This window comes from Saccharomyces eubayanus, chromosome XVI (assembly GCF_001298625.1).
Source record: "Saccharomyces eubayanus strain FM1318 chromosome XVI, whole genome shotgun sequence".
NCBI classification, from domain to species: domain Eukaryota; kingdom Fungi; phylum Ascomycota; class Saccharomycetes; order Saccharomycetales; family Saccharomycetaceae; genus Saccharomyces; species Saccharomyces eubayanus.
Window position 1 is genome coordinate 64,855 of NC_030975.1, and position 12,153 is coordinate 77,007.

Consider the following 12,153-nt stretch of genomic DNA (forward strand, 5'->3'; position numbering starts at 1 on the left):
CTGAATGCCACTTTCAAAACCCTGAAACACTGATTGCTGAATTATTTATACCGGTGCCAGATGTCAAGTTGCTTCACCCCTTGCCCCTGGTCCTCCTTCCAAATATAATCCATATGCCTCTTTTTTTTTCATAAACGCACGCTGGAAAAAGAAGAAAGTGAAAAACCCTGCACATTGGAATATATAAAATGGTTAGTTTATATATATATATATAGACGATCTTGGGGCCAGAAAAGGCGTTGGCACATGGGCGCCTAGGCAGTGCCTAGGACCGTGCCAGAGTTGTTGTTGTGCAGAGGCAAGGGCGTGTCTGTGGCCAACAACGGCTCGTAGTCCTTAGTTCTGTCGATGTCCTTCTCTCTGTAGTACGTGATCCCCCAAGGTATCAAGCGGATTAAGCCGTCCAAGAGCTTTTCAATCTTGGCGATGATCCATCCGGGTGGGGTGATTTTGTGAAACCACGACTCTTTGTAACCGATAGCGTAGCCGACACAGAGTCCGAAGAAGTGACCCCAAAAGCTGGAGCCCGGGATGATGATGGCAATCGCGACCAGCAGGGCAATGGGAGTGTACAAGGTGGGGATCGAGTACTCTGTGTGGAAGATCCTTGTCTTGGGGCGGATCTGCGACTCTTTAAAACTAAAGAACGCGAACAGCGTGAAACACCATCCACTGGCGCCAGCCACGAACACGCCTGGGTACAGCAGCTTGCCCAGCAGACAGTAAAGGATCCCGGCAAACAAAGCACTCATGTTCAAGAACACGCCCGTGTACACGGTCCCGTGCGTCTCTTCGAACAGGTTCAAGGGCGCCCAGATGGCTAGGACGTTGAACAGCAAATGGAGCAGCGAGAGATGTACCAAAGGGTACATCGACAGCCTACTTAACTGCAGTTCAAACAGCGACTCGGGTGCCAGCGAGAGGTCGTCCCTCAGCGCAAACATAAAACTCAGCAGATAAACAGCCGTCAAAAACACCACGAGACCCGTGGTCAACGCAGCTGGTGGGTGGCCACCGGGGAACACATACGACTTCCAATTCATAATACAGCGAAAAAAGCAACTAAACCAGGCTTCTGCTCGTCATGCTTCCACCGAGTCTAATCTTTTCCTATCCCTTTCCCCTATACATGTACTAGTGTAATTCATAAAACTTTAGATCTCGAAGGTCCGAAAAAAAGATGAAAATTTTTTTCGAGAAATCTTAAAGGCAACCACATCGACATGTATATAAGCAATCCGTGCATGAGGCCGCAGCACAGCACCACGTCATCTTGGCGACGTAGTCATAATCTACCGCACCTTTAGTTCGTAGTTGCCTCAAGAAACAAGGAACCATATAGAATGCACGGACCCACGCCAAAAGCCATTTCCCGCAACGTAAGAAGCGTCAAGAGACCCAGAAGAGCAGCCAAACCTGTGGTCTCCACACAGGCCATGAACAAGCTGGCGCACGTAACACTCTCTGCTGAGCAGAAGATGTTAAGGGACCGCGCTTTGTCGTTCATGCGCACGAACTTGTCTCAGTACAACAGTGATTGGAAGCATCCTGCCATGTTTGTCATCCAAGGGGACGCAGGTACGGGCAAGTCAGTGATTTTGAACTCTTTGTTCAACGAAATTCAAAAACTGTCCCAATTCTCGCCTTCTTCTGACGATGTCTTACACGGGACACGTAATTACCTGGTGGTCAATCATCCTGAGATGTTGAAGTTGTACCTCAGGATCAGCGACAGCTTCAAGTACATCACTAAATCGTCGCTGGAACGGCCTACTTCGTTGATCAACAACTTACAGAAAAAGAACCTCATGGCCGACGTAGTCATCGTAGATGAGGCGCATTTGTTAGCCACTTCGAAGGACGCTTTCAAAAGATTCTACGGCGAAAACCATTTGGAAGACTTGATGTCTCTTTGTAAAGTGCTGGTCTTGGTTTACGATGACAAACAAGCTTTAAGAATGGGGTCGTACTGGGATGAAGAATCCGACAATGGTGCCACTCTGAAGGATTTCTATGACCAGATCCCGGCAGAATCCAGAGATTGGTACACTTTAAAGCAGCAATTTAGGGTAGCTGCCCCACAGAATGTGCTGAATTGGATAGACCAGATCAGCGTGGCGGGGAAGATCCCATCTATCGAATCCGTGCTACCCAAAGGCAACGTTGCAGGTGTTGACGACAAAACTAAGGATTTTGATTTCAAAATCTGGGACGATTGTGGTGCCATGTATGAAGCCCTCAAGGAAAAAGACGGCCAGTACGGTCAATGTAGAATGCTCTCCACATACGATTTCCCCTACCGCCTAGATGGGAAAGACTATTATGTCGAGTGTGGTGACAATTTCAAAGTCCGCTGGGATCGGTATACCCCACGTGAAGTGACGCCATGGAGTGAGCGTGGGGACACCATCGACGAGGTAGGTAGTGTATACACCATCCAGGGATTTGATCTGAATTACGCTGGTGTGATCCTAGGCCGCTCCATTGGATACGATGCTGCAAACGACTGTATCAAGCTCAGACCGGAGTTGTATGATGATAGGGCTGGTTTCACCAAAAAGAAAAACATCCAAAATGCCGAGAGTGTCAAGCAAAAAATCATTATGAACAGTGTCAACGTTCTTTTGACCCGTGGTGTGCGTGGCCTCTACGTCTATGCATACGATCCTGAATTGAGAGAGAGACTGCTTCGCCCATCAAAAAAATGAGCCAAGTTATATAGATACATTTCTGATAAATACCGACTTTATTTAGCTGCGCTGACAATCTACTCTGATTTCGTTCTTGGGGTCTTGGCCTTCTTCTTGCCAAGTGCTTCCCATGTGATCCCACCAAATACAATGAATATTCCCACCCATTGTTGGAAGCCCACGGTCTTACCGAAGACTACAATACTCAGAATCATGGAAACCATCTTTCTGGTCACTGTTATCATGATTAGGACCAGAGAGCCAAACTTCTCCAAGGTATAGAAAATAAAACATTGACCCATGGCGCCACAGATTGAATAAAGCATCAGGTAACCCCATACTTGTGGGTCCTTGGCCAATAAGGAAACAGAGCTTTCCCATTGTTTACAGTCAACCACATACAAATACAAAACGTTCCACAGTACCACGAAGAGGTTTAGCGTAAACATCAAATGCGCGCCGGTTATCAAACTCTGTTTCCCATTCCCACTGGCCTTGTTGGCCTTAAGCAATTTATCCTGGGTAGCATTAGTTAACCCGTCGAGGAATAAACTAGAGGAAAGCAGCCCAAACCCATGCAGTTTGTACCTGTTCCCATCGCCGTCAAGCGACCTCCTCAACTTCTTACCATCATTGCCACCAATAGTGAAAATAGTGACACCGAGACTGACTAAGATGGCCACAACTTTTTTCTGACCTGAAATGGGTGTTCTATACAACAGCAAGTGTACCAATAGAACAGGTATCATCTTGCATGATTTGGCCAGCATGTAGGTCAGATAATCCACGTATTTCAGAGATGTCGTTGCCAGCGGACCTGAACTACTCTGTGTAAACGAAATTAACATCAATTGTTTCCAGTGGTCCTTGATCATCGTGGTGGGTGAATAGGCCACTCTCTTCCATTTCAAATACAGGTGCCCCATCACCATTGCCACAATGGCTTGCATGAAGGCAATCACGTTAGGAAATTGAAACTTTTCCATAGAGTTCGGCCATACTCTTGTGGCCAAAGGCTCCTGTACCAGTGCCCAGGTTAAAAAAGTAGCATAGATCCCAATCGCACAGATCACCAAATTGGATGTACTCCCCGCCATACAAAAACACGAACGCTATCCTTTGCTGCTACTTTACTGTTTCTCTTTTATGCCTTGCAAGTCTGTTTAATCACATTGCTGTCATTTTTTCATGTTCGATACATCTACAAAACTGCCTCGAAAAGCGGTTTCCAAAAAAGCTTCAAAAAGGGACCAACGAGCGGTTATTTGACACTAAATTAGGTTACAGCATCGATCAGAAGCGACAGTGGTATATTGTAATGAATCAGCTGAGAAAAATCCTGATATAAGATATATTTTAATGTGTTTTATGCAGTATTTCGTTGTTCCTATCACCTCGTGGATTGTGATGTCAGTTGAAAATTTTTTTGATTAGAATCCCAAAGTAAATCCAACAATATAAGCATAAACGAGCATTGGGAACTAATTTAAATCTCTATTTCTAGAACTTAAGAAACTCAATTGTGCTAGGTTCCAACGAGTTTTCTCGCCTATAACCAGACAAAAATAGAAGGATCGCTTAGACTAGAAAATGGTTGCCTACTCTCCAATCATCGCCACTTATGGTAATCGTGCAGAACAGTTCTTGGAGACAGACTCTGATTTTGCTAAATATCATGCCAAGTTGAATAAGAAACTACAACACTTGAGAAGCCGTTGCCATTTGACCACCAAGGATACTAAGAAGTATTCGAGTAAGGATAAGTATGGTGAAATTACCACCGATGATTACGATAACAAGACCAAATTGATTGGTGTTTTGATTTTACTACACGCTGAAAGAGACCTGGCATTGGCTGAGACTTTAAAACTAAGAGCCCGTCAAAGGGGTAAATTAAAGAAAAGTGAAGAAAAAGTCTTGTCCACAAGATTAAAGAAGGCGCGTAAGACTGCCGAGAAGTTAGTCAATGTTACTCAGAATGAATCTCAATGGATAACTCGTGTTCAATATTTGGCGTTTTCCAAATTGACTCACGCAGAATATCTGATCAACGGAAAAAGATTTAAGAGGAAGGATAGTGTCAAGATTTCAAACAATTTAGCTTTAGTTTTTGCCACATTGGAACATTTAAAAGGTTTGAACCTATTATCTGAGGGAGTGGTAGATATTATCATTAACAAATACCAATATACCCTTAAGCAATACGCAGGCAATCTAATCACTGTCCCTGAATTAAACAACTTTATCATAGAAAGAATTCAATCCGAAGAAAATAAAGATGACGAATTAGTAAAGTTACTATTGGGCAATGGATTCAGTATGAAAAAAATTACGACTTCCAATGAAGACAAAAAGGCCACCACCAATATAAGTTGGAGGTCATTCAACGCCAAGATCATGGACGCTGAAGTGGCTCAATTTCTAGAACAAGGGTTATCTATTCATCCAACTCAAATTCCTCAATACACACAAAAGCTATCAAAGTTAGAAAAGGCTTTAGACCGTCATGAATTTTACATTGCTAACCACGACGATCAAGACGATATGGATGAAATGATCGAAAATAGTTCTGAAAACAACCAGATCATTTTAGCATACATCAAATATAATATTCTTCTGACTTCTATTTCTCGTGAAAAAGATTTATTTACCCATTTGTGGAGTCAATGGTTGAAATTAAACACTTCAATACCATCTAGACTAACCAAGTTCAAGGAGATGGACCGTATTGTGAAGAACTTGACTAAATATTTATCCGATGTCATGGAACTACCCGGTGTTTACTCCGATGAAGAGTTGCTAAACCAATTAAGCCTATGTAAGCTATATTTCCAGCTCTTTTTGAGCACAGGTTGTTTGAGTGTTCTATACCAGTCAAAGGGAAGGTATATGGAAGCATTGGCTCTTTACGTGGACGCTCATCAAAGATTAGAAAATAAGCTCTCTGAAACTGGACCTTTGGATGAGATTCTACTCCCAGGATCTCTTTTGTCTTTGAATTCTATCCAAGGCTTACAAAAGAGAATTGAAAACGGTGGTAACAGTGTTATCACACTTGCAGAATACGAAAAAAGTACTCATAATGATAACACAGGGAAATACGACTTGACCATAATTGAAAAATTGGGTACAGGGAAGATTGTGCCAACCGACATACAGTTGAAAAATTTGTTCCCATTAAAGCCAAAATTCCAACCAGTTACTAGTAAACCCACACTGTTTGATTTAGCTTTTAATTATATATCATACGACAAACAAGAAATTTCTGCACCTCAACCGAAAAACTCCGCTGAGGAATCTGGCAACGCCTTACAAACACCAATCTCTAACGAACAAACAGAAGAAGAACCTAAGAAAAAGCGTGGGTTCTTGGGCCTATTTGGCCGTTAGTTTCTTCTTAGTGTACTTGTATTTACAGTACTATATATTTTCTTTCTCATAATTAATAACGATTGCGAACCACTTCAACTCAACAACAACACGTTGCGATATCTGAAGCCTTTTAGAACCACTTAAAGAGCAATATTGATAAAAAGTATTCAACTTGAAGAAAAATTTATGTTTAGTGTCCTTAAATAAAGATAAAATAATGATATCTTACAAATGAAATAAAAATAAAGGGGATATCATAATGTTACGTGTTCCAGTAAATACGCAGATAGATCATCATAGAGAATTTTTTTTATAGAAAAAACTAACAACCAAATGCAATAACTGGCTATTGTTAACAACGACATTTGAGTGAAATAATTTCCATGTTTCGACTTTAGGTTCGACTTGAGTTTTCATTAAATCCTTGAATGAGAATGAGTCAACATCTTCTGAGTATCGTTTTTCAGGACCTTTTCTTTTATCAAGCATTTGAATACCAAATCTACAACCATCAGAAGTAGACATTTTGAATATTATGTCGGGAAATTTGGGACCACTTGAACCAAAAACTTTTACGGTTAATTCAGCCAATTTTTCACCTTTAATGCTCTTGAGCACACCTCTTTCGTATAGTTGCTTTGTGTTCCATTTAAATTTCATGCCTTGCAATTCGGAACGTTCTCTTCCTTGGACTTTTTTAACGGCACTCTTTAAATTCCCAAATGTACTTTTATGTACTGGTGAAAAATCCCTAGCTTTTTGGAAATTTCTTATCGTATGATCAATGTGTTTTTTCAACCTGGATAATTCTATATCTAAACTATGGTTCATTTCAGAAATTGCGGTTAGTGTGTCCTTTGTAATGCAAATTTCTTGCGTAACATAGTCAATCGCGTAGTCAGGGTTCTTGATAGTGTTAGCAATATCGTTCAAGAAGTTTTGCAACTTATTATCGGAAGAGCAGAAAGTTCCTGTACTCTCTAATTCATGAACTTTTTTTAAGGTGACATTCTTGAGTGTAAAATATTCCAATGGCTTGAGTTTCTGTATCATTGGGTCTGTTCTGATTTTAGGATTTTGCTGCAAAAGCTTTGCAAAATTAGGCTCATCTTGGGGAAGAATTGTGCTAATCGAAAGATCATACAGGTTGGTATCCACATCTTCGACCTGCATCATGTATACGAATGCTCTCTTGACCTGATCGTAGATTTTCCTCATCTTATCATCACTTACCAAGAATCGATACGCAGAAGCGTCCAATTCCAAAGTGATCCGTCCCGATTTTGGAAATGATGTAATATCCAAATCTCTTCTCAGAATATCATGTAATATATCAGCTTCTGGGAACTCGTCCGAATATTCTTCAAACTTACTGCTGATCTCCAAAACCTTTTCAGTAAGTAATTCCAATTTAGAACTCGGCGAAACCATATCTAGGTAAATCAATCTATCTCCTTCTTGTTCGTACTCAGGATCTACTAGCACATTATAAAGAACATCTTTGACATGTGGCTTTATTTCGTTAGCATATTGGTTCAACGGATCCAAGTAACCTCCAAAATCTTTCATTTCGAACACGGTAACCAAAGATTTTATCAGAATATCAATTTTTCGATTACTTTGAACGTTAGCATCTTTGTATCCATAATACTCTCTATTGACCAAATATTCAGAGACAAAGACGTTTACTAGAATGCCTGATATAGCTCTCAAAGAATCGATCTCCTCAGTGTTTTTATCGGCAGCATAGCAAAATATTTTAGTACAAAGGTATCTTACTTCGACAGGAATGCTGTGTACTTTTCTGGTATAGATTTCCGCCACCATTTCGATCGCGTGCCATAAACATCTTAAATTCTCGATAAACTTCTTCTTGGTGCTTGTGTCATCTACAGGTGAAGTGTGTTGTGGTGGACTAAAGCCGTGGATTTCTCGATATATTTTGTATGGATCACTCTCGAAATCTACTGCCGGGTCTGTAAGATAATCTAAAATTGGAACTATTGTAGAAAAGAGTTCTGGATACTCTCTTCTTAAGAAATCTTTAAAAATGTTCTGCCAAAATTGTGATCTATTATCAAGAAAGTGTCTGATGTTTGGAGCATCATTAATTGCGTTTTGTAACATTTCGCAAACAAATCTGGTAAAGTATGTTCTCTCTCTTTCGTTCATCCTTTGGTTTACTGTTCCAAATGTCATATAAACATTTTTTGTAACAAATTCTGGCTCTTTCGTATACAACAGCTTCCAATAAGAGGGATCAACTTGCAACATATAAAACAGTTTTTCGTACTTTGAATATTTAGATTTAGGAATTTTAGAGTCAGATATACTGAGTTCTGGATCCTTATCAATCAACAATCCGAATTTTTCCAACACTCCATTCATGTCTAGTTGCTGTCTTATATTTTTCAATAACCGTTCCTTTTTCATATTTTCTGAATCAAGAGAAGCCTGGCAACTTTCCAAATCATTCTGGACTTCTTCTATGGTTGCTGTTCCGTTCAATAAATAAACAAACTTCTTGACAGCCCAAAGGCTTGGATTGGGACAGTCTAATAGCTCCAAATACGCCGATCTTTGCAAACTCTTCCTGATCCAGCTTTGAATCATAATAACCGATCTTACATTTCTCTGGTAGTAGCTTGAAGTTTGGTTTAAACTTTGACGTACTAATGCGCCTCTAGAAAAAGCTTGGAATGCTTCAAGATTGTTATACTCTACAATGTCATCCACTAAGTCTAATGTATAACGTACCAGAATACCTCGAACTAAGGCTTGAAGGTCATGTACAGTGTCACTGAGACGGTTTGCAGGCGCAAAAAGTGAACTTATTTTATCTCTTACAATCCTGCCCTGCATGCAGGCTGATAATTGAATAATATTACTGTTTTCCTCTTCGAGTGAATGTATTAAAGATGTTAAGCATGAACGTACACGGGTTCCTCTAATCAGACTTTGCAAATTCGTTATTTTTTCTTTGTGCTTACCTCCTATAGCAATCAATACCGCGTTTCCAGAACTTCTTGCGGCGCCACCTCTAATAATAGCCAACAGGGTCTTAATACTTTTCTTTTCACCACTTAATTCTGAATTGAGGGCCATTAATTTTTTCCTTACTTGAAAGGCACGGACACAAGACTGTAGCTTGATTAAGGGTGGGTGAGATGTTTTAATGTCGTTTAATTCCTTTTTTACGTTGGCCTTTAACAATTTTGAGCGGCAAAATGCTTGCAACTCTTCGACTATATACGAATGCTTTGACAATGTAAATTTCAAGCTATCATATTTGTAACGAATTCTATTACCTTTGATACGAGACTGTATTTCTTTCACGTGAGGAACGTCGATCTTTGCTCTTCTGATTGGCAAACAAATCGATGATGATTGTCTAAAATTGTATCCTTTCAAGCATGCCTGAAACTTGGCGATATCTCTCTCAAATAGGCTCAGTAATCTTTTTTGGATGTACAAGTTGAAACGAATATTAACCCCTCGACAAATATTCTGTAGTTGTACCACTTTTTCCAGAAATTGCTCTTCTGTCATTCTTTCTCTTCTCACGGGAGAATAATGAGATGGTGAATATTTGAATGTTTGGTAATAATCCAAATCCTCCTCTCTAGCACGGCTTCTTCTGGTGTAAAATTCAGTATCGTATGTTAGGTATTTTGAAATAGTGGGCGAATAGTATGACAGGCTTTTATTTTTAATTGGACTATACTCTAAAGATGGTGTAGAGCCCAAAAGACTTGGTTCAATGGGCGTGAATGACCGTTTCTCAGTGGAGGCATCCAACGTCGACATTGGTGGAATTTTGTAAGTCTGAGGTGGAGAAGTGTGGGCGGAAGTAAAACTATCGGCACTAGTTGTGTTTTTTCTTGGTGTGGTTAGGACTTCCTCCGTGGAAATCTTTGGTCTTTCGTATTCATTAAAGTCTTTTATCAGACCACTTCTTTTTTCATTAGATTCCTTAGGGGAAGCTGGTACAGCATTGGAATTTGTTCCTAGAGATTTGAAGTCCCTTATTCTAGGCCAAGCCCTTTTACAAGTAGCAATTTCTTCCTTGGTGAAACTAATTTGACCCGACACATTTGTTAGGGGGGGAGTTTTGCCAGGCCATTTTTTATTGATCATCGATATAAGAATATGTAAAGTTTCGAAAACTTGTGGGAAGTTTTTTTTGTTGTAAAGATCTTGTAATTCAAATCTAAAGGAATCTGGAACACCAACATGTTCCACTAACCCAAAAAAGGCATTGATATTCTGTGTATGTTTGAATTGTAATTTATCTCCTGCGGGGAAGATACTGGTTGCCAAGTCTGGATTTATTCTTTGAGTTAGCATAGCAAGGTAAACACCGTTCCTGAGTGCGTCTCCCACACATAATTCTATTTCTGTTGGTAGGGCTTCTTCAATAACAGCTTCAATCCATATTTTGACTTCCGATACTCTGCATAAAAATTCATAGTATTTTAGTTCAATCTGAGAATAGTTTGATAAGTTTACTGTACATTTCCCTACAAGATTTTTTGGAGGGGAGGGGTTTGCCTTTGGTACAGTACTGTCTGGCTTTGACAACAAGAATGGTGAGTGGTTAACTGATACCTTAGTCTTAAAATTGATTGGCGACGTCAAATTTGAGGAAGAGTTGAGCCTCGAGCTCGACAGGGGTCTCAAAGGGGGAGCTACATCGGAACCTAAATTTTCCACATAGCGACTTAAAAAGGAATTATTATTATTAGGTTTCGAAGGTGAACCTGAAAATGCCGTCATATTTTTGCACAGCTTTTTCACAAACAGTTGAGCTGCAATCGGTTTCCTAGTATACAAAATACGATTTAACTAACTGATCTTAGATAGAAAGGCTTTTTGTTGATATCAATAACAGGGTTTTCTCATTGCTAAGATGAAAGAATTTGTATTGTTTACGCTTTTCCTCTTTAGGATATGCTATTGAAACTCTGCTTAAATCACTACATACGACATGAAATATTGCTAATTTTAGCCATTACTGTACAATACTAGTGATACGTTTACAAGTAGGTTTGTTTTAGTCGCATAGTATCTTTGTCACAAGTGTCAAACTCTTTGAATGCAAAAGCTGAACTATCCTCGGTGCCATTGCTCTGGAACGGGTTGGAAAAGTCTTGTATGACTAGGTGCTCACGGGTACCTGCGTTGAATACGCAATCATGGCAATTTTCTATGATTACCACTTGTTTGCAATCTCTGTCTGGTGCCACCATATCAATCGAAAATTTGCAATTCTCCAAGTTACGTGACCGGATCTGGATATCTCCGTCGGACGGTAAGCGCAAAAGTATTATAGAGTCCTTACAATCCGTCATGAATATGCTACCTACTTTAAAGTAAAGCTTTTGCAAATTAATGATGCTTCCCGTAATATTATAAAAGCTTAACGAACCAGAACCTGAATCATTGTCGCTATGGCCTCTTTCCGACGTGACAGTGCATGATTCTAAGTTTTCAAATGTCGAATCTCCCCTCTCCAAAACATAATCTTTTCCAGTTGTAGTAATTTCCCTTGGCTTATTCATTATCTCTCTTTGCGCAAAGTTTTCTTGAACTGTTGCTGGTAAAACTCTTTGTTTGAAAGAGAAAAGTCGCTTTTTGCCTCTTGATTTGGACAGTCCTGTGCTTATAAGTTTAAGGAGATTTTCCATATCACTAGAAAAGCGTTCCTTTTCATAGGGTGTCAAAGACGGTGCTGACGCATTCAATTCAGTTTGAAGATCCATGGACTTCCCTTGTAAAGCCTTATAGTCATTGGTTTGAGAAAGTTCCTTTTCAAGATCTACTTAAAAAAAAAAGAAGGATGTCAGAGCGTTAGTGGGGGTACTATGAAGATAGCTCAATGTGTAAACATACCATTTATCCTTGTAGCAAAGTCCATTAGTTCTTGGTTCTCGAAGATGGTCTTATTGTTATATACTCACTTTATTTAATCTTACTTTTTTCGCGTCTTGAAAATAAGTTAAGGCGCCACGGTGTAGTTAGTTGGCGGTATTTTTAAATGAGTTAAAAAAATATGTACTTTGAGATTTCTTTTTTACCTAGTAACTTTTAT

At 39.8% G+C, this 12,153-nt stretch overlaps 6 protein-coding genes across 6 annotated transcripts; 2 read left to right on the top strand and 4 right to left on the bottom strand.

Moving 5' to 3' along the window:
* Positions 1-254: 254 nt before the first annotated feature.
* On the bottom strand, positions 255-1,043 carry RBD2 (putative rhomboid protease RBD2; the record flags this gene model as incomplete). Its single annotated transcript, XM_018368216.1, has 1 exon — positions 255-1,043. The coding sequence occupies one exon, from the start codon at positions 1,041-1,043 to the stop codon at positions 255-257; it is 789 nt and encodes a 262-aa protein (XP_018218796.1).
* Positions 1,044-1,343: 300 nt separating this feature from the next.
* Positions 1,344-2,708, top strand: DI49_5224 (uncharacterized protein; the record flags this gene model as incomplete). Its single annotated transcript, XM_018368217.1, has 1 exon — positions 1,344-2,708. The coding sequence occupies one exon, from the start codon at positions 1,344-1,346 to the stop codon at positions 2,706-2,708; it is 1,365 nt and encodes a 454-aa protein (XP_018218797.1).
* Positions 2,709-2,767: 59 nt separating this feature from the next.
* HUT1 (UDP-galactose transporter HUT1) lies at positions 2,768-3,787 on the bottom strand (the record flags this gene model as incomplete). The annotated part of the gene is made up of 1 exon (XM_018368218.1): positions 2,768-3,787. One exon carries the CDS (start codon positions 3,785-3,787, stop codon positions 2,768-2,770), a length of 1,020 nt encoding a protein of 339 aa, XP_018218798.1.
* Positions 3,788-4,280: 493 nt separating this feature from the next.
* On the top strand, positions 4,281-6,080 carry SRP68 (signal recognition particle subunit SRP68; the record flags this gene model as incomplete). Its single annotated transcript, XM_018368219.1, has 1 exon — positions 4,281-6,080. One exon carries the CDS (start codon positions 4,281-4,283, stop codon positions 6,078-6,080), a length of 1,800 nt encoding a protein of 599 aa, XP_018218799.1.
* A 276-nt stretch (positions 6,081-6,356) lies between these two features.
* IQG1 (Iqg1p) lies at positions 6,357-10,838 on the bottom strand (the record flags this gene model as incomplete). The annotated part of the gene is made up of 1 exon (XM_018368220.1): positions 6,357-10,838. The coding sequence occupies one exon, from the start codon at positions 10,836-10,838 to the stop codon at positions 6,357-6,359; it is 4,482 nt and encodes a 1,493-aa protein (XP_018218800.1).
* Positions 10,839-11,098: 260 nt separating this feature from the next.
* On the bottom strand, positions 11,099-11,824 carry CIN2 (GTPase-activating protein CIN2; the record flags this gene model as incomplete). Its single annotated transcript, XM_018368221.1, has 1 exon — positions 11,099-11,824. One exon carries the CDS (start codon positions 11,822-11,824, stop codon positions 11,099-11,101), a length of 726 nt encoding a protein of 241 aa, XP_018218801.1.
* Positions 11,825-12,153: the final 329 nt, after the last annotated feature.